This window comes from Oryctolagus cuniculus, chromosome 5, assembly GCF_964237555.1.
Source record: "Oryctolagus cuniculus chromosome 5, mOryCun1.1, whole genome shotgun sequence".
Lineage (NCBI taxonomy): Eukaryota > Metazoa > Chordata > Mammalia > Lagomorpha > Leporidae > Oryctolagus > Oryctolagus cuniculus.
The window spans coordinates 127,365,690-127,390,134 of NC_091436.1; the positions used below are offsets into that span (position 1 = coordinate 127,365,690).

General features: G+C 43.8%; 1 protein-coding gene and 1 pseudogene across 6 annotated transcripts in view; both read right to left on the reverse strand.

The window, feature by feature from the left end:
* Positions 1-11,666, reverse strand: part of UBR2 (ubiquitin protein ligase E3 component n-recognin 2) — a 119,340-nt gene extending 107,674 nt beyond the window's left edge. For all 6 annotated transcript variants that reach the window (XR_011388680.1, XR_011388681.1, XM_070074091.1 and 3 more), the window contains exons 1-2: positions 11,210-11,666; positions 876-1,135 (exon numbers count right to left, since the gene is read on the reverse strand). Coding sequence is in view for 4 of the 6 variants with exons in the window: in XM_070074091.1 (XP_069930192.1) it covers positions 876-1,135; positions 11,210-11,287 (338 nt within the window). In the remaining 2 variants the exon portion in view is untranslated. The remainder of the gene's footprint in view (positions 1-875; positions 1,136-11,209) is intronic.
* Positions 11,667-14,101: 2,435 nt separating this feature from the next.
* On the reverse strand, positions 14,102-24,200 carry LOC127493265 (serine/threonine-protein kinase Nek2-like; annotated as a pseudogene).
* Positions 24,201-24,445: the final 245 nt, after the last annotated feature.

Genomic DNA, 24,445 nt, shown 5'->3' on the forward strand with positions numbered 1-24,445 from the left:
TCCAGCAAAGCAAGCTAGTCTGAGTACACAGGAAGGTCCCACTGAGCTGAAACTGAATCAATATTTACGGCAGATAAAACAGCGACAATCTATGAGTCAGGACACCAGAGAAGTGGAACAAGTGCACAACAGACGCAGGACCTCAGTCCAGGTCTCCATTGTGTGCATGGGTGTTTAAGATAGTCTTACAGAAGGGGGGCACAGTCATACTTGGACAGGCACCCAAGTACTTGAGCCATCACCTGCTGCTTCCAAGGGTGCACATTAGCAGGAAACTGGAGTTGGAAGGGGAGCCAGGATTTGAACTCAGTATCCTGATATGGGATATGGGTATTTCAAGCGGTGTCTTAACCACTACACCAAATGCATACTCCAGACCTTGATCTCTAACCACCATTCCAGTGAAAGGAAAATTTTTGGAGAAATGGATGATTCTACATATGGGTCAGAGTTAGTACAAAGTAAGCTGTGAACTTCTTGTCTCAGAAAGGAAAAAAGCACACAAAACTAACAAAGGCATGTTGGGAAGGACAGCCAAGCTTGTGTGACAGGGCTCCAATTGCCCAAACTTGGGGCAATACCAAGTAAAGCAAGGAAGAGATTTTTGTTAAGTGTCAAGATCATAGTCGATAGGAGAGGAAGCATTAACACAGTGTACACAGTGAACTTCTGGAATGCTGACAACAATCTATTTCTTGACCTGGAAAATAATTATGTTCTTTTCATAATGATTTATTAAACAGTATATATCTATGGTATGAACTTTTTAAATATACACTGTATTTTATAATGTTAAAATAAAATGTTAAGGTTTCAGAATAAAAAAGTCATGTAAAAACAAAAATCCATTTAGAAAGAAAATTAAAATATCTTACCTGCAAGAGTATGTAGGCTCTCCTACTTTAAAAACACGACCACAAAGATGAGAAGGTTTATTTGCTTGTTCTAGTTTTGGAAATCCAAATGTAGGATCTTCACCACAAAGATACCATTCCATTGGTCCCAACAAGACATGCTGTGCCAGCATGTCTTCTTTCTGTGGAAAAGGGTTGGGACCTCTGCAGTAGATTTGGGGTACATAGTGGGCTAAATGCTGGTACACTTCTCTAGTGAGGTCGGTGGCTTGCAGCCATTTCTTGAAAAAAAGAAAACAGAAAAGATAATTTTAAACAATGTTAATGAACTGCTAATTTGAACAAATCTACCCTATTTGATTTTACATATAAAATAATGACAAAAGAATACTTTATTATACTCACTTTATATCTCAGAAATTCAATCCATTAAAATGCCAACTGTATTAAACTTGTATTATAAAGTTACCAGCAAAGTTAAAAATGAAACAAGGCCCCTTCTCAAAATGACCTTTGAAGCCGGCTTCTATAGGTGATACAGGAGAGTGACCACAGAGCTCATCTGAAATCACCGCAGAGATCATCACAGAAGATGGATGACTTCCTGTCTAACATTTTGCTCGAATGTAACTCCGACTGCGATACAGATCCTCATGCCAGTTTGTCCATGGGAAGACCATGCAGTGAATGTGAATAGCCAATACACTAGTTTTATTTCTCTCTAGGCTTACATGTCTCTTATGAATGTGAAGCCATAAAAAACTTTGTTTTACCAATTATGCCCTCTTTATGACTGACCTCTCTCCATAAGCCCTTTCCCCTTTGCTCTTCCCACTAATAACAACGAAAAACTACTCTTCTTTGTCTCCCAAACCTCTCCGTTACAATTATGCTTAAGAGAGCTCATGGGCATCAATTCAATGAGGGTGTTCCAAAAAATTCAGAGGGCCTGGTGCTATGGTTAAACTTTCATATTGGAATGTCAGCTTCAGTCCTGGCTGCCCCACTTCCAATTCAGTTCCTGCTGAAGTGCCTGAGAAGGCACTGGGAGATGACCCAAATATTTGCGCCCCTCCACTTGTGTGGGAGACCTGTCTTGATGTCTTGAATTTCTGGCTCCTGCCCTCAGCATGGTCCAGCCTTGGTGGATGGAAGATAGATTCCTCCCCATTTCTGTCATTCTGCCTTTTAAATAAATAAAACTTAAAAATTATAAATAGGGGCCGGTGTTGTGGCATAGTGGGAAAAGCCGTTGTCTACAGTGCTGGCAATCCATATGGGTGCTGGTTCAAGTCCCAGCTGCTCCACTTCCGATCCAGTTCTCTGCTATGGCCTGAGAATGCAGTAGAAGATGTCCCAGATGCTTGGGCCCTTGCACCTGTGTAGGAGTCCCAGAAGAAGCTCCTGACTCCTGGCTTTGGATTGGCGCAGCTCCAGCCATCGTGGCCATTTGGGGAGTGAACCAGCAGATGGAAATCTTTCTCTACCTCTGCCTATTTGTAACTCTGCCTTTCAAATAAATAAATAAATCTTTAAATAAGTAAATAATCTTTAAAAAAAAAAAATTCAGGGAGGGAACCGGAGCTCAGCCTAGCAATGCCCCATGTTGGACTGCTTCCTGGATTTTCAGCTTCATTCTAATGTAGACCCTGAGAGGCACAGTGATGCTTTAAGGAAACAGAGAGCTGGATTGTGTCCCAGGCTTCTGGCTTCAACCCTGGCCTGCCTCTGGCACTACAGACATTTGGGGAGTAAACCAATAAATGACTGCTCTGTCTCTCACAAAAAAAAAAAAAAAAAAAAAAAAAAAAAAAAAAAAAATCATGGGAGAACAGAATCAAAAGAAAAAATTTTTTGGTGCAAAACAATTTTGAAATCCATGCATAGTTTTTTTTTTTTTAATTTATTCATTTGAAAATCAGAGTTAGAGAGAGGAGAAGCAGAGAGCGAGCGAGAAGTCTTCCATCTGCTGGTTCACTCCCTGATTGGTCACAACGGCTGGAGTTACGCCTATCCGAAGCCAGGAGCCAGGAGCTTTTTCTGGGTCTCCCACATGGTTGGAGGGGCCCAAGGGATTGGGCCGTCTTCTACTGCTTTCCCAGGCCACAGCAGAGAGCTAGATTGGAGTGGAGCAGCCGGACTCGAACCAGCACCCATACGGGATGCTGGTGCAGCAGGCGGCGGCTTTATCTGCTAGGCCATAATGCAGGCCCCCGCATAGTTTCTTTCTTTTTTTAACTTTTATTTAATTAATATAAATTTCAAAAGTACAACTTTTGGATTATATCAACTTTTCCCCCCATAACCTCCCTCCCACCCACAACCATCCCATCTCCTACTCCTTCTCCCATCCCATTCTTCATCAAGAATTCATTTTCAATTATCTTTATATACAGAAGATCAACTTGGTATATACTAACTAAAGATTTCAATAGTTTGCACCCACACAGGTACACAAAGTATAAAGTACTCTTTGAGTAGTAGTTTTACTGTTAATTGGCATAGTTTCTTTTTTTTCTTTTTTCTTTTTTTGACAGGCAGAGTGGACAGTGAGAGAGAGAGACAGAGAGAAAGGTCTTCCTTTGCTGTTGGTTCACCCTCCAATGGCCGCCGCGGCTGGCGCGCTGAGGCCGGCGCATTGCGCTGATCCAAAGCCAGGAGCTAGGTGCTTCTCCTGGTCTCCCATGGGGTGCAGGGCCCAAGCACTTGGGCCATCCTCCACTGCACTCCCTGGCCATAGCAGAGAGCTGGCCTGGAAGAGGGGCAACCGGGACAGAATCCGGCGCCCCGACCAGGACTAGAACCTGGTGTGCCGGCGCCACAGGCAGAGGATTAGCCTATTGAGCCACGGCGCCAGCCCAGCATAGTTTCATACTACGTAATTTCCATTAACTTTTCAAAGACTTTTCATATATCCAAACTTGAACTTGTTATCTCTGTCCCCCTTCAAAATCTGTTGTTCTCTCCTTTTCTCTATTTTATCAAAAAGGTATCCAAACCAGAAGACTTCAAAATCTTTCTTCTTCCTCACTCCAACATCCAACTAATATGTCTTGTCTAGTAGGCTCCCTGAATGTCTCTCATCCAGCTATTTCTTTCTCGGAATCACTACATTCCACTATCTAGTCTAAACTAATTGGCCTTCTCCTCTGCAATATATTTCCCAACTTCACTACCAGAGTAATTTTCGCAAAATGCTCTTAAGACCATGTCCTTCAGGTTCCCATGACATATTTAACATCTAGTCAAGTTCCCTGACAAGGTTTACAAGCTCCTTGTCTTCATCAGACGCCCCGAGCTGCTCTTTCTGACCTGAATGACTACTCGCTTTTTCTCTGCTTTACAAAGCCATTTGCTATTCACTCTTCAAGTCTCAGTTTATGCCTTAATTTCTGGAGGATTCCTTCTTAACCCACTCCTCATCCCCACCCCCCACTGCTAAAATAGAACCTGGTCTCAGTGAGTATTTAATACAATCTCTTCTATGCACAACTACCTATTTGTTTATACTACTGTCACATAACATTTTTTTTTTTTTTTTTTTTTTTTTGACAGGCAGAGTGGACAGTGAGAGAGAGAGACAGAGAGAGAAAGGTCTTCCTTTTGCCGTTGGTTCACCCTCCAATGGCCGCCGCTGCAGCCGGCGCACCGCGCTGATCCTGGCAGGAGCCAGGAGCCAGGTGCTTTTCCTGGTCTCCCATGGGGTGCAGGGCCCAAGCACCTGGGCCATCCTCCACTGCACTCCCTGGCCATAGCAGAGAGCTGGCCTGGAAGAGGGGCAACCGGGACAGAATCCGGCGCCCCAACCGGGACTAGAACCCGGTGTGCCGGCGCCGCAAGGTGGAGGATTAGCCTATTGAGCCACGGCGCCGGCTCCTGTCACATAACATTTACAGTCTACATGATGTTCTATATGGCTCTGGACATGCAGCAAGGCTCAGAGACCAGTTTCTAAAAATGAAACTAAATAAACCCTAGAGAAGGCAGCCTTCAAACCACTTCCTTTCCTTTCCTATTTCTGTCTTTCCACTTATTTTGTCATTTATCCCTGCCTCCTCTGCCAACTCGGCCCATATGTTTATTTGTTCTCCACACTGCTTTGTATAGTTAGGCATCATTCTGGTTCTAAGCTGAGTAAAAATTTTAAATCAGAAAACATGAAATAAGGGCCAACATTGTGGTGCAGTGGGTTAAGCATCCCATGAGTGCCAGTTTGAGTCCCAGCTGCTCCGCTTCCAATCCAGCTCTCTGTCAATCTGCCTGGGAAAGCAGCATATGATGGTTCAAGGACTTGGGCCCCTGTCACCCCCGTGGGAAACCCAGATGAAGCACTTAGCTTCTGCTTCGGCCTGACCCATCCCCGGCTGTTGCAGCCATTTGGGAAGTGAATCGGCAGATGGAAGATCTCCCTGTCGCTCTCTCCCTCAGTAACTCTACTTTCAAATAAACAAATCTTTAAATTAAAAAAATTTTTAAACAAAGTATGAGTAAAATGACTTACTTCTACTAAAATGCAGCTAACTGAAATGCTGACGTAACTCCTAGATCCAATATTTATTCATGGATTACAACCTAAGTCCCATTTACAACCTTGTAATGGAGTATGTTCAAGTGATGTCTAACATCCTAAGAAGTCAATTTAAGGGCCTCGGTTTTGTAAAAAAGATTTATTTTATTTGTTTGAAAGGCAGTGTGATAGAGAGAGATCTTCCATCTGCTGGTTCACTCCACAAATGGCTGCAATGGCTAGGGCTGGGCCAGGCTGAAGCCAGGAGCCATCTAGGTCTCACATGGGTGTCAGGGTAATGGCTTCACTTTAACTGTTACATGTACAATCTTCAGCTTACTGCCTTCCTTCTAAAAACAAGATAGATTTTAAATATTCATGAAGTGGTCTGTATTAACTTTCTAGGCAATTTCATATTTTCAGAGAATTTTTACTAAAAATGTAAAAATTTTGTTCATAAGTTAAAGTGCTGAATGGAAGCTTATAATTGAAATGGTCAAAGAGTTTTTCTTTCTTTTTAAGATTTATTTTATTTATTTGAAATTCAGAAGTTACAGAGAGAGGTAAGAGACACAGAGAGAGGACTTCTATCCACTGGTTCACTCCCCAAATGCTTGTAACAACTGGGGCTAGGCCAGCTGAAGGCAGGAGCCAGGAACTTCTTCCAGGTCTCCTATGTGAGTGCAGTGGCCCAAGAAGTTGGGCCATCCTCTGTTGCTTTCCCAGGTGCATTAGCAGGGAGCTGGTTAGGAAGTGGAGCAGCTGTGACTCAAACTGGCACCCATATGGGATACCAGCACTGCAGGCCAGGGCTTTAACCTGCTGAGCCACAGTGCCATCCCCAATGGAAGATTCCCTCCCCTCCTTCCCTCCCTCTCTCCTCCCTCCCTTCCTTCCTTCCGTTCTTCATTGAAGCTTGGAAGAGTTTTTCTAAGGTGCAACTGTATTTTCCAAATATTACTGACTCTGTTGTATCTGTTTTATGCAAACAGGAAAAAGAGCGCCAGCCCCAAAAGATACTTTTTGTTGGTCACATTCAAGGATAAATATTCAATTTTTCTCTCATTGTGGCAAACCAAAATAAGAATGAAAAATTAAGCAGTATGCCCAAAAGAATTCACCTCCACAATCCTAGAAAGTTTAAGTGCTTCAGTTTTCATTTATAACACATAGAAAGGTTTTATTTTAAAATTAATTTTTGTTTTTATACTTTTGGTTTTCATGTCTCCTAAAACTTGGCTTTTGCAGAATTTTAATCCAAGGAGAATCTAAAAGAAATAATGTAGTCTTGAGGCTCCAACACAGAAAAGTCAAATCTGTCCATAGATTTCTTCATACAAAATTCATCAGCTAATATCAGTTTCTGGTTAAGAAAAAAAAAAACTACCTTATATGGAATACATTATTTGTAAAAGAACTACTTCATTCTAAATACCACTTTATTGTATATTACTATAAATTATTAGCAAGACAAAAATCTGGTTCAAGAAGGGCTGGTATATGTTCCCCATCTTTAAGAAGTTTACTACTATTTTGTGAAAAATTCCAAACCACCTAACAGATTTGGGCTCTGTTTTAGGCACTTTAATCTGATTGGATTTACAAACTCAATATAGAATGAAGAAAAATTTATGACTGCCTTGAAAAATAATGGCTCGCACATTTCTCAAAAGAATAAAATCTGTAGCTTTTCATACGAGTTCTTGCTAACATATGCTAATTGCAACTATCTCTTCAACAAAAACCACAAGATTTCTACTTTGGTGCTTTTTTAATTTGTCCTCATTTCAGACATTTGTAGCTGTCACATCAATGTGTACAAGACAGCAATAAAGATTCACAATCTTGTAAGTCCCCCAAAAGGGAAGTAAAGAAACTGTCAACTCATTCTATTAAAGTAAATATGTTATGACAATGTTTCCAGGAGTTTTCCTTTCATTGAACGCTGAATTTAAGCCTTGAGATGGAGAGCACTTACAAAATATACAAAAATGAAAGAATCCCTAGAGGTTAATCTTTTATTACAGTATCTAATTATCATCATATAGAGAATTAAAATTGAATTTTTTAACCGTATTTGGTTTTGCTTTCAAACAAGGCTAAGCAACAGGTAAGTTACTCATAAAATAGTTTTCTGGGACTATTTTAAGAAAAAGTTTAAACAAAGTAAGAAGTTTGCAAACGAAGGAGAGCACTACAAATACAAATAATATTGAAACTGAATAATAAAAGACCAAAAAAACTAATAAAAAAATTGGCAAAGAAGATACGCAAATGGCCAGTTAGCTCATGAGAAAATGTTCAGTATCATGAGTCTTGAGAAAAATGCAAATCAAAACCATAGTGAAAAAGCACTTCACATCCAATGTCATAGCTGTAACGGAAAACATGGATGAGCGTTGCTAAGGACATGGAGAAACTAGAACACTGCGGGAATGTAAAATGATGCAGCTGCTCTGGAAAATAGTCTGACAGTTCCATAAGAGTTGTTAACATATAACCCAGTAATTCCACTCCTTGACATGTATCCAAAAGAAACAAAAATGTCCACATAAAAAAATTATACATGAATGTTCACAGCAGCAATATTTATAATATCCAAAAGTATTAACAATCTAAATATTTAGTAACTGATGAATGGATAAATAAAATGTGGTCTATTAGTAAAATGGAATAGCGTTTGGCAATAAAAAGGAATGAAGTACTAAAACATGCCACAACATGATGAACCCGGATAATATTTTGCTAAGAGAGAGGAGCCGGTCACAAAAGACAAAAATTCGATGACTCTATATGAAATGTCCAGAATAATCAAATCATGGAGACAGAAAATAATTAAAAGTTACTTAGGAGTTTGGGAGTTCAGGATTCGAAAAGTTGGGGGGGGTAACTGATAATATGTATAGGATTTCTTTTCTGCAATGACTAAAATATTATAAAATTGATTGAGGTAATGGCTGCGCAACTCTGTGAGTATACTAAAAACCACTGTGAATTATATGTCAATAAAACTTTAAAAAAAGTAAAGTAAAAGTAACTGTAATAGAGACATAAAACTCTACATAAAACTTGTTCAATGTATTTGCATCTTTTACATAGTTGGGGAAAAACAGTACAGTATATGTGCTTCTTAAATCCTAATCACTGGGGGCCAGCGCTGTCGTGTAGTAGGCTGAGCCTCTGCCTGCGGCCGGCATCCATATGGGTGCAGGTTTGTGTCCCGGCTGCTCCACTTCCAATCCAGCGTTCTGCTATAGCCTGGGAAAGCAGTAGAAAAATGGCCCAAGTTCTTGGGCCCCTGTAGTCGCTTGGGAGACTGGGAGGAAGCTCCTGGCTCCTGATCAGCCCAACTCTGGCCCTTGAGGCCATCTGGGGAGTGACCCAGCGGATGGAAGACCTCTCTCTCTGTCTAAAACTCTACCTCGCAAATAAATAAATAAAATCTTAAAAAAAATCCTAACCACCCATGGGTATATAATACAATCAATATGTGATATTAAATGTAATTAAAGTCAAGCAGTATTGGGAAAGTCACATGGTAGAATCAATTCCCAGGGGTAGAGCGTCTGAGGGCTGCAACGACTGCGTTCTCTACTTGTTCACCTTCCCCAAAATTCCCTTTCTTTTTTATGTGTTTTTTTTTTTTTTTAAGATTTATTTTATTTATTTGAAAGAGAGAATTACAGAGAGAGGTAGAGACAGAGAGAGGTCTTCCATCCGCTGGTTCACTCCCCAGATGGCTGCAATGGCCAGAGCTGCACCGATCTGAAGCCAGGAGCTTCTTCCAGGTCTCCCAAGTAGGTGTAGGGGCCCAAAGACTTGGACCATCTTCTTACTGCTGTCCCAAGCCATAGCAGAGAGTTGGATTGGAAGTGGAGCAGCTGGGACTAGAACAGACGCCCATATGGGATGCTGGCGCTTCAGGCCAGAGCATTAACCCACAGTGCTACAGCGCCGGCCCCACAAAATTCACTTTCAATCTGGCAACTTTATTAACTGATCTTAATTTCTGATAAAGGACTGTTCTAGAGGCTAAACCAGAACAACAGTTTGAAGTGTTTGGTGTTGTAAGTAAACACATATGGAATTTAAGTACAGACCCCTCACATATTAAGGCCATCTTTACGTTATACATACTAGTTTGCATCTTTTTTAGTTGAGGAAGTGTTGTTGGCCTTCAGACTGAACTTTTCAGAAATCTAACTGTTCAGAAGCCATTTAAAAGTGAACAGAGTTAAATAAAATTAGCTCAGACTGTGATGTTCAGCTCAAATGAAGCCAAACTGAGGTTTTGCTGCATTCCTCTTGACCTTCTTTCCCTGCTGTATCTTGCTTGAGGATTTCACTGAGCAAGGGCTAGAAGCTTGGCCTCCAGACTGGTTTTATAACTGATTTCCTCAGGAGAAGCTCTAATTTCCAGGAGAAGCTCTAATCACTTTAGCTTGCACTTCAATAGGAATAATGGAGTATGTAGCCTGTATCACTGGGCTAACAGACACAAAATTTAGCTGGGGCAGGGGGACCAAACCTACCTTGAGATTTAAGGTAAATAACCATGTATCAATAGAAGAGGCATAAATAGTGCCTAGCTGTCATTATTATTTCACTGTTCCCTACTTTCATTTTCTCTTATAAATCAAAGGCAGATGGGAGTTGACAATTCTTCAGTTGTGCAATGTTAAGTAAAAGTAAATGAAAACAGACTTAGACTAAACAAGTCAGTTTAAAAAACCCAAGAAAGACTCCTCATTCCACAATTTATCTCCTTAAACTTTTCACCTCTACTCTTGTCATTTATTTCCATCTGAACTTTAGTGCTCAGCAATTCACTCAAAGTAACTTCTTGCCCTGCCAGCAGTGTCTACCCCAAACTGTGCCCTAATCTTCAGACTGCTGACTTCATGGCTGCTAGGAGTTTTTTATACTGGAGGCCTTAGAGGTGGGGCCCAAGTTGTTTTGGTCCATTCATAATCATTCGGGACAACCTGTTCTAATGGGTGTTCCTTGTACTTACAGGGGGAAGATGCCTTCTTGCTTATTAATCATTTTATAACTCTGCTACTTATTCTCGTTCATTCATACTACAGTTTTTGTACAATACTGAGCTTACATGGTTTAACTTTGGGACACTACTGCTGCTACCAGCCCCGCGCTCACATTATTAGTTTGTATTTGTTGACAAAAGCTGCTCTCTCAAAGTTATATAACGTTTGTTCTCCATCCAACTCCCTCCAACTCCCAGGAAAATTATTTCACCTCCAGCTCGGTAAACTGTCAAGACACGACTTTGCACACATATGCATCAACGCCGGCCACGAACCAAACCGGGGCAACTGAAAAGTGAAAAAGGCACTGGTGGGGGTAGTGAGGGGACGGTGCTGGCTGCTTCCTTGGTGCCGGCGCCGCGGCAGAAACAAGGGGTACGGTGAGGGTGGCATGCATGTCGGTGGCGGAGGCACTGCTCTGCTGATCCCGGGAACAGGAAGCTGGACGATCACACTACAAACACTCCGAGGCGTCCCCTTCTCTCCCGTCTTTCACGAGCCGACATGCAATGACCCATGTGTTGGGGACTTGGAGGAACGTGAGGGGATGGAGGTAGAGTGGAGGAGCTGCGACCTCGCCTGGGCAGAGGGGAAGCACAAAGGCTGCTAGTGCACTGCACAGCCCTGAGGGCTACTAAAGCAAGACCGGCGCCCTTCCCGGGCTAGTAGCCCACAAGACGGGGCCGGCGCAGTTGTCACCCCTCGTCAGTGCGGGCCGCTCCCGGATTCCCAGGAATCGTTCCTCCCCGCCCCAGGGGCGGCCTGCGCCGGCTGGACATTCCCGCCCGGGTCCGGGCACTCACCCCCGCGATCTCCTCGGCGGAACATTCCAGCAAACTGCGGTCGATGGCCTGCACCTCGGGCTCCAGCTCCGACGCCATCTTCTCTCCTCCTCCTCCTTCTCCTCCTCCCCCCCAGCGCTACCGCCGCCCTGAGGGCCGCAGCCTTGCCTCAGCCCCGTCAGCCGCGACTGCCACCTCTGCCTCAAGCGGTCAGACCCGGAGCCGTCCAGGCGGCCGCAGGTGGAGCAGGAGACAGCGAAGGGTGACGAGAACCAGACAGGTGGGACGGCGGCCTCCTGCGCTGCCTTCCGGGCTCAGCGCCCAGGAGTCAAGTCACTGCCTCGTCCCTGACCCTGGAAAGGACACAGAAAACCCCAGGCCTGGCACCCGCGCTGGCCACCGCGGCGTCCCGCACCGGGAAGGGGGCAATAACACCCAGGAGGGAAAGCAGAGCACTCTGGGTACTGTAGTCGCCCCTCACAGTCAGGAGGGTGGTGGCACTTATAGGGCACTCCGCTAGGGCACTATGGGAGTTGTAGTCCATCTTCCGAAGGGAGCCTGGGTGAGTGGCAGACAAGGGAGCGGGGCTTTTCTGCGCGATTAGAATCATGGGAAGTGACTAGCGAAAAGACGCACCCTCCAGAGAGAGGCAGAAGGGTAAGATCTTGTGGAAACTGTAGTCTGAGGCACAGAGTCTCGTTTGTTCGTTGGTGGATCTGCAGCTCCGAGAACACTGCGTGGCATGTGGTAGTTTTCAAATACTTGTCAAAGTCTGGCTTACGGCGGGCTCTCAAATGTTTATCACAAAAATGAATGAATTAGTTATATTCCTGTAGTTATATGGCTCTGTCATCCATCATCCCTTCATCCCTTATGCTAGTACCTCAGGTGAAAATTACCCTAGTGTTTGAACATTTTCATACTTGTTTTAAAGTTTTCAAGCAATTCAGTTATGACCACGTATTAGAATTTATTGCAAATCTAGATAAAGGAGCCTGTCAAGCGAATTCCAAGTTTTGCTCTTAGGAAGCCCATTTTATAGGAGTAGATAATGATTGTTAGATTTGGTACAAAATAAAATTATGTTTGGTTAAAGGTTGGCTTGATTGACAGTTGGGTGACTGGGCGTTCAGCCTCTTCAGAGTTTATCAGAAAAGTGCTTACGCATTTTATCAGGTATGCTAATTTATTCTCAGAAGTAGGGTGAGCATTACATCCAGGAAAAAAAAAAAAAAGTCCCAGACCAAGTTTGGTACATGTTGTGGTTGTTGTTGTTTTTAAAGACTTATTTATTTATTTATTTATTTATTTATTTATTTTTGTTTATTTGAAAGACAGTTACAGAGAGAGCAGAGAAAGAGAGAGGTTTTCCCTCTGTTGGTTCACTCCCCAGATGGCTGCAATGGCCAGGGCTGTGCCGATTTGAAGCCAGGAGCCAGGAGCTTCTTCTAGGTCTCCCATGTGGGTGCAAGGGCCCAAGCATTTGGGGCATCTTCTACTCCTTTCCCAGAGATGCATTAGCATGGAACTGGATGAGAAGTGGAGCAGCTGTGACTTGAACCAGCACCCATATGGGATGCTGGCACTGCAGATGGCTTTACCCGTTATGCCACAGCACTGGCCCCTGCTCCACTCTTTAATTTGAGTTAACTTGGAGGAAAGCTGAGATTGTCACATCTAGAAGCTAAGCATATTTTTTGAGGGAATGTCCTAGCATGGAATTTAAGCCATTAAAATAGATTGTAAAGGAATTTTCACTTTTAGCATTATTATTTTCTTCCTCCCATTGCTTTTGGGTTGATATTAATGTTCTTTTTCTACATTTTTTAGTAGGGTTTCAAGTTACTAACCTTTCTCTTTTTTTCCAGTATGTTCATCTAAGGCAGTGGTTTGCAAACTTAAGCATGCATTAGAACTTGATAAAATATGGTTTTCTAGGGCCAGCACTGTGGTACAGTGGGTTAAAGCCCCAGCCTGAAGTGCCGGCATCCTATATGGGTGCTGGTTCTTAGTCCTGGCTGCTCCACTTCTTTTTTTTTTTTTTTTTTTTTTGGACAGGCAGAGTGGACAGTGAGAGAGAGACAGAGAGATAAGTCTTCCTTTTTCCGTTGGTTCATCCCCAATGGCTGCTGTGGCCGGTGCACCGCGCTGATCCGAAGGCAGGAGCCAGGTGCTTCCTCCTGGTCTCCCATGGGGTGCAGGGCCCAAGCACTTGGGCCATCCTCCACTGCACTCCTAGGCCACAGCAGAGAGCTGGTCTGGAAGAGGGGCAACCGGGACAGAATCCGGCGCCCTAACCGGGACTAGAACACAGGGTGCCGGTGCCGCAGGCGGAGGATTAGCCTATTGAGCTGCGGCGCCAGCCTACTGCTCCACTTCTGATCCAGTTCTACGTCATGGCCTTGGAAAGCAGTAGAATATGGCCCAAGTCCTTGGGCCCCTGCATCCACGTGGGAGACCCAGAAGAAACTCCTGGCTCCGGACTTCGGATATGCTCAGCTCCAGTTGTAGCCATTTGGGGAGTGAACCATTGGATGGAAGACCTCTCTCTCTGTCTCTAGCTCTCTCTATAACTCTGTCTTTCAAATAAATAAAAATAAATCTTTAAAAAAATATGGTTTTCTGGATCCCAAGTGGTAGACAAGGATGGAATTCCTGGCTCTTGACTTTAACCTGGCCCAGACATAGTTGTGGCTATTTGGGGATTGAACCACTGGATGGAAGATACCTGTCTTCTTCTTTCTCTCCCTCTCTGTCACTCTGCCTTTCAAATAAATAATTCCAAAATATCATGATTACTATAAAAAAGGCATAGCTCATGGAACCAAGTGTATAAAGCTACAGTAGTAGAATATCAATCTTTAAAGAATTGGCAGTATTAAGTACTGGACACAGCTGTGTCTCCCTGCGAGGCTAACACGTGCCCAAGATCTGTCTGCTTTATAGTTGATTATTTTACCCCTTGATATCTTACAGGATTTGAACCTGCAGCTGGGCAGCATGAAGACTTTTCTTCAGGTGCTTGCATTTGGATTTGGAGGTGAAGAGGCTCTCAGAATTCTCACTGCTCATGGTGTTCTCTTTACTTTCCCCACTGAAAAAAAGTATTGAGGATGGAGGATCAAGAAGTTCTGGATCACACACCAGAAAGAGAAGCTTCTGTTCTTTCAGACAGACATTCTGCTGCAGCCAGTTTGCCCTCTGCTAGTCCCTCACAGACACAAAGCTCAGCTTCCCTCTGCTCCAGTCTCTCTTCTCTGGCTTCGAAGGCTCATTCTGGCTCCTGTAATGGGATCTTCCTTTGGTTCTGCTCACTCACTAAAGGGCTGGAATCCTGCAACTTTCCTGGCTCTCCTCATCCTCAACTCTTCTCTCAACATTTATTCTTTACTCTTCCACAGCCAAGTCTGCTATCTAAGGATTCTGCTGAATTTCTTCAAAAGGAGGTCAATGATAATCCCTCAAACTTAACATCCTTGTAACAAACATCATTTGCCAGATTTTGCCTTCCCTGATCTTCCCTGCTAGTTCTTTCTGGTGGAAAGCTATAAACTAAGGCATCAGTGTATGCAATTCGTACATCAAACAGCCCAGTGACCACTTACCTGACTTCTCATTGTAGGACACACGGTTCATTTGTTCAGGAGACATGTAATAAGGTGTACCAGCCAAGGTTTTTGAAAAAGCGAATCATAGTTTAATATTCTAGCAACTCCAAAGTCTCCAAGATGTTTTGCCTGCCATCAGGAAAGCACTGTTTGGTTTCATAACCCTGTGCAGCAGTGTGGCCACCATCACTCACTCCACCTATGACAGTCTTTCAGGGTAGACCAGATGACTCAGAGTCAACTGAACTGGCATACTAAGAACAAATTCTTCATCTCAGTGTGTCTTTCTTTGGTTCCCTTTGTAATTACTCTAGGCAGGCCTCCTCCTTCACAATATTCCATTAAATGTAGAGTGTCATGTTGGGTTGGCCAATAATTTAATTATAATAATGGGTGACATTCAGATGTTTCAGTTCCCAAAACAAATTCACTTCAGGAACAGGCGTATGTTTTTCAGCTTCTATCATGGAGCCACAGTCAAGTGATTTACAAACTAATATCTAGGGGAGACAACTGAGTCTGCTGGTTGCCCACAATCCCTATCCTCTCTGTTCCCATTGGCGGCCAGAGTGCTTCTCCATGGGCTCATTAGATTGTTTTCTGGGCATAGCACACGGTCTGTTTGATATAGATTTCTTTAGTGTTTGATGACATTTGCTTGATAGACTATGACATACGGTCAAGTAATTGTTCAAAGCTATTATTTCTTCAAATATTACCTTTCAATCTGTTGCCTCCTTCCACAGCTTCTGTGTTTGACTGGGCTTTCCAGTCTTCATGACTATTAGTTTGTCATTTTTCTATGCTTTTAACTGAGCTTCCTTCTAGTTATAGCTTCTCATCTATATGTTCTCTCTTCAGGTGTGTCTAATCTGATATTGAATTATATATTGAGTTTTTGCTTTGAATAACTTCAATCCTCATTTCTGGAAATTATATTTATTTTCTTTTCAAAGATTTGGATTCTTTTATAATGTATTATTATTTACGGTTCTACCTTTTTCCTTTATAACTTTAAGACTTAAAATATGCTTACTCAGTACTGTTCATCAACTTGCGGCATTTATAAAGATCTTGAAACTCTATAATCTTATTTTTTGTGTCTGTTGCCCCTCACTTAAAGAATTGTTTCCTTTGTGCTTTGTAATTGTGAAATTGGAGATCATCTTTGCTAAGCACCAGCTGTGGGAATATTGTGTGTGCATATCATGTACCTTCTTAGGTGTTTTCCAGTGCTTCTGGAAGGTCAGGCATTTTAAAAACATCGTATAAACTAAGAACCAGGCACCCAAGGAGTATCATATACACAGAACCAAGTTTTATATCAGTTTCTTGGCTTGGTGATTCCCTAGTAGCATCAATTCAATTCAATGTCATTACCCCTATCAATTCTTAAAAGAGAGTTTCGTTTTCTTACTCAGGGTAAACATAGGAACCTTTCTTGTCATTTTCCTTTGCCAGTCAGTGGGTTTTTTCCTATTCCACCCTTTCACTTGCGTAATGGTACCTTGAAAGCCCTGGCTTTATTTGAGGTTATAGGTTTCAATCTCAGTGCTTCTTTGACCCAAGATCATATCTTCTATCCCTATGTGGGCATTGAACCCTCAACTTCCAATTAAACATGGAAGATTTAATACTTCATGATAGTAAAGGGGGAAAAAAAGGCAGAGAAAAAGGGATGACAGCTCTGAAATTTTGTACGGTGGAAAACAGATGGATGAGAAGTGATTTAGCAATCACAGAATGCAGAAACCTAAGCCAGCAATAGAGAAACTCAGACTCCAGCTAATTCCCAGGTAGAATCATGAAAGACCTAGAATGTAACTCTCAAAGTAAATGAAGGTGATGCTAAAAGCAAGATTATTGTTTGAAAGTGTAGATAGCAATGTAGATTATTGTTTGAAAGTGTAGATAGAGGGCTGGCGCCGCGGCTCACTAGGCTAATCCTCTGCCTTGCGGCACCGGCACACCGGGTTCTAGTCCCGGTCGGGGCGCCGGATTCTGTCCTGGTTGCCCCTCTTCCAGGCCAGCTCTCGGCTGTGGCGCGGGAGTGCAGTGGAGGATGGCCCAAGTGCTTGGGCCCTGTACCCCATGGGAGACCAGGATAAGTACCTGGCTCCTGCCATCGGATCAGCACGGTGCACTGGCCGCGGCGGCCATTGGAGGGTGAACCGACAGCAAAGGAAGACCTTTCTCTCTGTCTCTCTCTCTCACTGTCCACTCTGCCTGTCAAAAAAAAAAAAAAAAAAAAAAGTGTAGATAGAGATGTGCTCGTCTTCTACCCTGGCTGAAGATTAGAGGTTTAGCAGCCTTTTGACTGGGAAAAACCAGGCACAGCAAGGACAGGGACACTCTGTTGCATACAAGGGAGTTGATTCAAAGTATTCATATTGGATAAAGACATCCCAGCCTGTCTTCCCTTGACTGTGAGAACCTTAGTGGCCAGGCTTATCCCCACCCTCACCCCCACCCCCGGCCCAGGCAGGACTTTGGGAGTCTTCCAGCTCAGCAAAGGGAGAGGCTGATCAGACCAAAAGAAAGAGAATCTCTCAGAGGGGTGAGGTCACAACAAAATGGTGCAGTCAGGTCACCACACCCATGCATAAAGCTTCTGGTTATATTTTAGTGAACTGTTCCTAAATATGAGTAGATGGGCAGTTATATATAGATACTTGAACAACACCTATAAGAGAAAGAGACTAAAACAAAAATGAAAAAGGAATAAACAAATGAATCTGAAAGTTGGGAAGAACTTTTAGAAATGTTATCCCTGGGGTGATAAGGGAAGATATCGTATTCATGAAAGAACAAGGGGCTGGGGAAAAAAGGGGCTAAGAACACAAAAGTGGGGGCTGGCGTTGTGGCATAGAAGGTAAAGCTGCTGCCTGTGATGCCGGCATCCCATCTGGGCACCCATTTGTATCCCGGCTGCTCCGCTTCCCATCTCGCTCCCTGCTTATGTGCCTGGAAAGGCAGCAGAAGATGGCCTAAGTCCTTGGGCCGCTGCACCCACCTGGGAGACCTGGAAGAAGCTCCTGGCTCCTGGCTTTGGCCTGGCCTTATGCTGGCTGTTGCAGCCATCTGGGGAGGGAATCAGCAGATGGAAGATATCTCTCTCCCTCCCCATTCTTCCTTCCCTCCCTCTAACCCTCTTTTTCTCTGTAACTCTTTAAAAATAAATAAAATCTTTTTTAAAAAAAGGAACAAAAAAGTGCTTTTAGAAATTGAAAATGTGAAAAGGCTGAACAATAAGAATTCAAGAAAGAAAGAACAAACAAAATAGATGGAGAAAAATTATTATTAAAGATAAATTTTTAAAGGATTTCCAAGAACAGAAGAGGGATGTGAGTTTCTGCAGCCAGAGACGCCATCCACAGCCAGCACAATGGATTTTAGTGGCAAGTCACTGGGCAGTTCTAGGACACCAGGAGAAGAGACAGAATTCTATAACCTTCCAGACACAGAAGACTCAAAGGCTCCGGAATCAAATGGCACTGGATGACTCACCCTTTAAAATATGCATTTAAGATTATGTTTGTTAGAGCTAGCATTGTGACACAGTGGGTTAAGCTGCTGCCTGTGATGCTGGCATCCCATGTGGGAGACCTGGATGGAGTTCCTGGCTCCTGACCCCTGCCTGGCCCAGCTCTGGCTGTTGCAGGCATTTGAGGAGTGAACCGGCAAATGGAAGATCTCTCCTTCTCTCTTTGTCTTTCTCCCCCTCTCTCTGTAACTCTGCTTTTTAAATCAATAAAATAAATCTTACAGAAAGGTTGTGTTGGGGCCAGTGCTGTGGCATAGAAGGTTAAACCTTTGCCTGCAATGCTGGCTTCACATATGAATGCTGGTTCAAGTCCCAGCTGCTTCACTTTTGATCCAGTTCCATGCTAATGTGCCTGGGAAAGCAGAAGAAGATAGCCCAAGACCTTGGGCCCCTGCATCCACCTGGGAGACCTGGAAGAAGCTCCTGGCTTCCGGCTTTGGCCTGGCCTAGCCCTGGCTGTTGCTGCCATTTGGGGAGTGAACCAGAGAATGGAAGATCTCTCTCTGTCTCTCTTCTTCTCTCTGTATCTCAACCTTTCAAATAAATAAGTAAATCTTCAAGAAAATTATATTATGTTTGCACCAATCATTTCTGGACATTTGTGTTGGGAATGGGGAGGGTTCAGATAATAGAGTTGGATTGCATTTCCTCAATAGCTAAAATATGAGTTCCATGAAGGCAGGGACCCTATGTTTTCATGCATGTATCTGTGTCCTTAGAACAGTGTCTGAAAAATATTAGATATTAATAAACAGTTGTTAGAGGGATTGCAATGGTTTGAATGTGTTGGAGACTTAATCCCCAAATTGATGTTTTCCAAGTTGTTTTTTTTTTGTTGTTTTTTTGTTTTTTTTTTTTTTTTTTTTGAGTGGCAGAGAGAGACAAAGAGAGATAGAGAGACAGACAGATGGAGCTTTCATTTGCTAGTTTTCTTCCCAAATGCCCTCAATGGCTGGGGCTGGGCCAGGCTGAAGCTGGGAAGCGGGAAGTCAATCCAGATCTCCCAGGTGAGTGTCAGGGACCCAGCTACATGAGCCATCACCTATCGCTTCCCAGGTCTGCATTAGGAGGGAACTGGAATCCAGAGCAGAGCTGGAACTCGAAGCCAGGCACTGGGATATAGAATACAAGTATTCAACATGGCATCTCTACTGCTCGCCCACTCTAGAAAAATCATTTTTGTCACCTTGCAATTATGTAATTATTCTACTCTCCCAATTGAGTGATAGTCTGCCTGACTGTTGAATTCTAGGTTGTCAAGAATTTTCCTCCTGAATTTTGAAGGCATTTCTCTATAGTCTTCTGAGTTCCAATGTCATTATTAAGAAATCTAAGCCATTCTGATTCCTGATCCTTTATTTGTGACTTGTTTTTCTATCTCTGGAGGCCTAAAAGATCTTATAATCCCTAGAGTTCTGAAGTTTCATGATATGACTGGTTGTGGGTTAATTTCCACCCATTGGTGCTGGGCACTATGTGGGCCCTTTTAATCTGAAAACCTGAGTCTTCAATGTTTGGAAAGTTTTAAAGAATTAATATTTTAGGCCAGCGCCGCGGCTCAATAGGCTAATCCTCTGCCTTGCGGCGCCGGCACACCGGGTTCTAGTCCTGGTCGGGGCGCCGGATTCTGTCCCGGTTGCCCCTCTTCTAGTCCAGCTCTCTGCTGTGGCCAGGGAGTGCAGTGGAGGATGGCCTAAGTGCTTGGGCCCTGCACCCCATGGGAGACCAGGAGAAGCACCTGGCTCCTGCCTTCGGATCAGCGCGGTGTGCTGGGGGCAGTGCGCTGGCCGCGGCGGCCATTGGAGGGTGAACCAACGGCAAAGGAAGACCTTTCTCTCTGTTTCTCTCTCTCACTGTCCACTATGCCTGTTAAAAAAAAAGAATTAATATTTTAAAAATTTGGGGAGGAGTGGTATTTGGTGTAGTGGTTAAGAGCTTCTGGTGATGGGAATCCCAAGAGGCAGCAGGTAATGGCAAAGTACTTGGGTCCCTGACACTCACATGGACGGTAAAGACTAAATTGTAGGCTCCTGGGTTAGGTCTGGCCCAGCCCAACTCTTGCAAGCATTCAGGGAGTTAACAAGTGGATGAGAACATTCTGGCTCTCTCTCTCCTCTTCTTCCTCTCGCCCCTTTCAAATAACATGAAAATAAATAAATAATAATTTTAAAATTTCAAATAATGTTCTCTCTTGTTTATGTTTTTTCTCTCTTCTTTAAACTCCTGAGTTAACCTATTTTTTCCCCATCTTTTCTCTATTTCTTGGTCTATTTCTATTTTTTCTATTTCTTAGTCTTTGCTTTTCTTTCTGGTTCACCCACTAAATGGCCGCTAAGGCTGGTGCACTGTGCTGATCCGAAGCCAGGAGCCAGGTGCTTCCTCCTGATCTCCCGTGCGGGTGCAGGGCCCAAGCACTTGGGCCATCCTCCACTGCACTCCCGGGCCACAGCAGAGAGCTGGGCTGGAAGAGGGGCAACCGGGACAGAATCCGGCGCCCTGACCGGGACTAGAACCTGGTGTGCCGGCGCCGCAGGCGGAGGATTAGCCTATTGAACCGCGGCGCAGGCCGCAATGAATTTTCATTTCTTCTTTTCAGTTTTAATTTCTAAGATCTCAGTTTTTCCCCTCAACCCTCTTGCTCTTATTTTTTTATGGTTTCAGTATCTCGTCTTAGGATTTCAAATACAGGCGTAGTTTCTTGTTTTGTTGTTTGTTGCTGTTGAAATGTACTCCCCTCCTGCAGAGTTTTTGTTTTATCCAGATTTCTTATTTCTGTTAGGTTTGGTCTCTTGTTTTTCATATGAGAGGCTGTACTCTGCAGCTCTTGGCTCATTTTTATAGAAGTGAGACTGAAGACCTGAAAGGGATGCTCTGAGATCATGGGTAGGACTCATTAATTGTGAAATTGATGTAGGATGATCTGCCGGAATGTTTCACTGAAAAGCCTATGGTGTTACAAAAACCAGTATCTTTAGGTCTTTTCTTTTAGTCCAGTTAGATTTCCAGGAAGATACTTAATCTTTTGCCTGGATGGTAAAATTTTCCGATCTTTCCCCACTGTTAAAGGAATAGTCCAGTATGGCACTGTAAGATAATGCAGGAACAGAATTCCCAGACTCTCAGGTTAAGTCAGGTGAACGAATTTATTGTAGCCTAGAAGTGATGTATGTGTCCATTTGTGGATTTTTTGTTGTTATTTTTCTGATAGAAGGGCACAAGTGCAGTTTTAAAAAAATGAATCATGGCCATTCATTTAGGCTTTTTATGCACACCAATTATTGTTGGCATTCCCCATTAATTAATTACATTATTGGATATAACAGTTGAACTCTTCTATAGTTGAACTTAGATCCATATGGTCTACAACTATTTTATCACCAAGTGTACCTAATTAGAGTACACTGACTATGCCCATCCCGTATCCACACGTTCCCCGGTTCTTCTGTGTTCAGTCTGTCCACACCTGGTGCATGAAGAGACACCTCTTGTTGGTTGTACTGCTTCCCACTGGAGAGAATAATGTGACACAGCTACACCAACCAGAAAAGGAAAATTCACCCAAAGATTTCATAATGTGATTGGAGGACACTGAATTGGTGTTTGTGAACATATTTACTATGTCCTGGGCCTCTCGCCCTCGCCTCTTCATGATCTGATTACCAGGTAGTTTATAATTTACATAACCTTTTGTTAAAAGGTGTTTTCATTTTTACTTTCACCTTTCTGGTGAATTATGAAATCATAAAGTTTCTGTTCCAGTTTACTCAGTGAATTATCATCAGATTGGTCACTGACGTGGAGGGAAATTTCACTTTATACTCATATATTTACTTGTTATTTTTACCAATTCATAATTCTTTTTCCATTCTTTGCCCCAGTTCTTCACTTGTGCTTTATGAAAGCAAAGTTCAAAATGCCTTAGTTTATGTATCAGGTCCCTTCTCAGGCGACATCACCAGATATAGTGGGGGGGGGGTTGTTGGCCCATTTATTAGTGTACTTGTACTGAGCCCCATTACTTTTGCTCATCATTTGGCCCTGCCTCCGTGGAGTTACGTGATGGGGAGCAATTATCATGAGAGTAAATGGCTTGTGATGGACTTGAAGTCTTCCTCACACACATTCCCAAGCTATAAAATGAGGGGTCAATTCCTTCATCCTTTTTTTGACCTGCTGCTTGGGGAAGATGGGCAAGTTGAAAGGACTGTTTTATACTTGGATTATAAACCCATTCTTGAATCACCGTGGCTGTAAAATCGTGTTTCCAAATCAGCTGCTAAAGAATCAGGGATGCTGTATTCTGCACCATGTCCTAGGAGTTGATCCCATAACAGTTGCCTTTACTGAACTAAGCTTTAGTTGTGAAGACAGATTTTGGCTGGGATGAACTGGGCCACAGTGAGATATAGTCCACCTTTCAGTAATGGGTGGGGCACTTCCCTGGAGGCACAACAGTGGACAGGGCAAGGCCAGCCTCCCAGGGCCGCTGTGAGAGACCTTGGACTCTGCCAGTGTGGAGGCAGTGTCCACTCCTCCTAGGTTGCTCTGTTCATGTGTCTACTTGCCTGCCTCCCTCATCCTGTCAGATTGTCTACTGCTTTGTTCCACGCATTCCTTACCAGGGAACTGATGGTATCCACATCAGGAACTAGCAGCTGAATCAGAAACGCAGGTTGATTGCCAGTAGCCCAACCAGTGGACTAAACATTGACCACAGCCCACGAACTTGAATACACGGGAGAAATGTTTCATGTCTAGAGCACAGGTTTAAGTCGATGAGACTACCTTTAATTCTACCCACTGGGGTGAGACCCCTGATTCATCTGCCGAAGTATCCCCTCCTCGGTGCAGTGGGGCTGGTGAGAAGACTACTGCCCATGGCGGTTTTAGAAGTGACGGCAGCTATGGAGTCACAAGACAGGGCTTGCTCGGCAATGACGCAGCAAGCCTGCAGGGGGCGCGCGTGCCCAGGGCTGGTCTCCGCAGCGCGGGGAGGCGGGGCCCATGTGCGTGGGGCTGCGCTTTGCTATCCCGGGAGTTCCTCTTCCTTCACAATGGAGCTTGCGTTTGCTTGAGCGTGACGGATTCCCGTTGCACAGTTGAGGACTCAGAAATACTCGAGGTTCCTTAAGCAGCTGATAACCGACATTCAAAGGAAGCACAGTGGTCTGGCTCCTGAGGATCAGAGCCAGAGGTCAAGTCCTTGCCTTCTCCGGAGGAATCCCCCAAAGGCTCCAGCTGCCATTGGTTAAAGAGACACACCTCGTGTTCGTTCTCTCTCTCTCTCTCTCTTTTCTTTTAGATTTATTTATTTATTTATTTGAAAGGCAGAGTTACAGAGAGGCAGAGAGAAAGAGAAAGAGAGGTCTTCCATCCGCTGGTTCATTCCCCAGATGGCCGCAAGGGCCGGAGCTGTGCGATCCAAAGCCAGGAGCCTCCCCCAGGTCTCCCACGCTGGTGCAGGGACTCAAAGCATCCTCCACTGCTTTCCCAGGCCACAGCAGAGAGCTGGATAGGAAGTGGAGCAGCTGGGACTTGAACCAACGCGCAAATGGGATGCCGGCACTGCAAGCAGCAGCCCCACCCATCACATTGAAGTGCCAGCCCCACACCTCGTGTTCTGATCCATGAGGGGAGCCTGTCTGTAAGACTCCCCAGGCAGCAGGAGATTCAGACCCTGTACACATTCTGATTCCCTTGTAATGACCCAATGCCCAGATATGGGCTGCTGTCCGTATTTGGGCCTGCTGTCCGAGTAGAAGAGGGCTTGAACCAAAGCCTTTGCTGGGTCCAGAGTGAGCTCCTGTAGAGATAGAGCCAGACTATGTTGGAAGGCTCTGGAATTTCTGTGTCCGTCCATTTTAAGTGGAAAAAATCCAGAGAAGACAGAAGTTCAGGTATAGCTGTTTCTGAATTAGCCCCAAATGATGTGTCTCATTGTATAGATTAACTTCAATATCTGAATTTGGTCACCTAGTAAAATCATGCCATATCAGTGTATAGCATGTTGCAGGACAATTGCTGTCTCAGTGTGGCAGAACCAACTGCCAAATGAAAGCTGGCTACAAGGACAGTTATCTGATTTAGCAAATACTGCTATAGGAC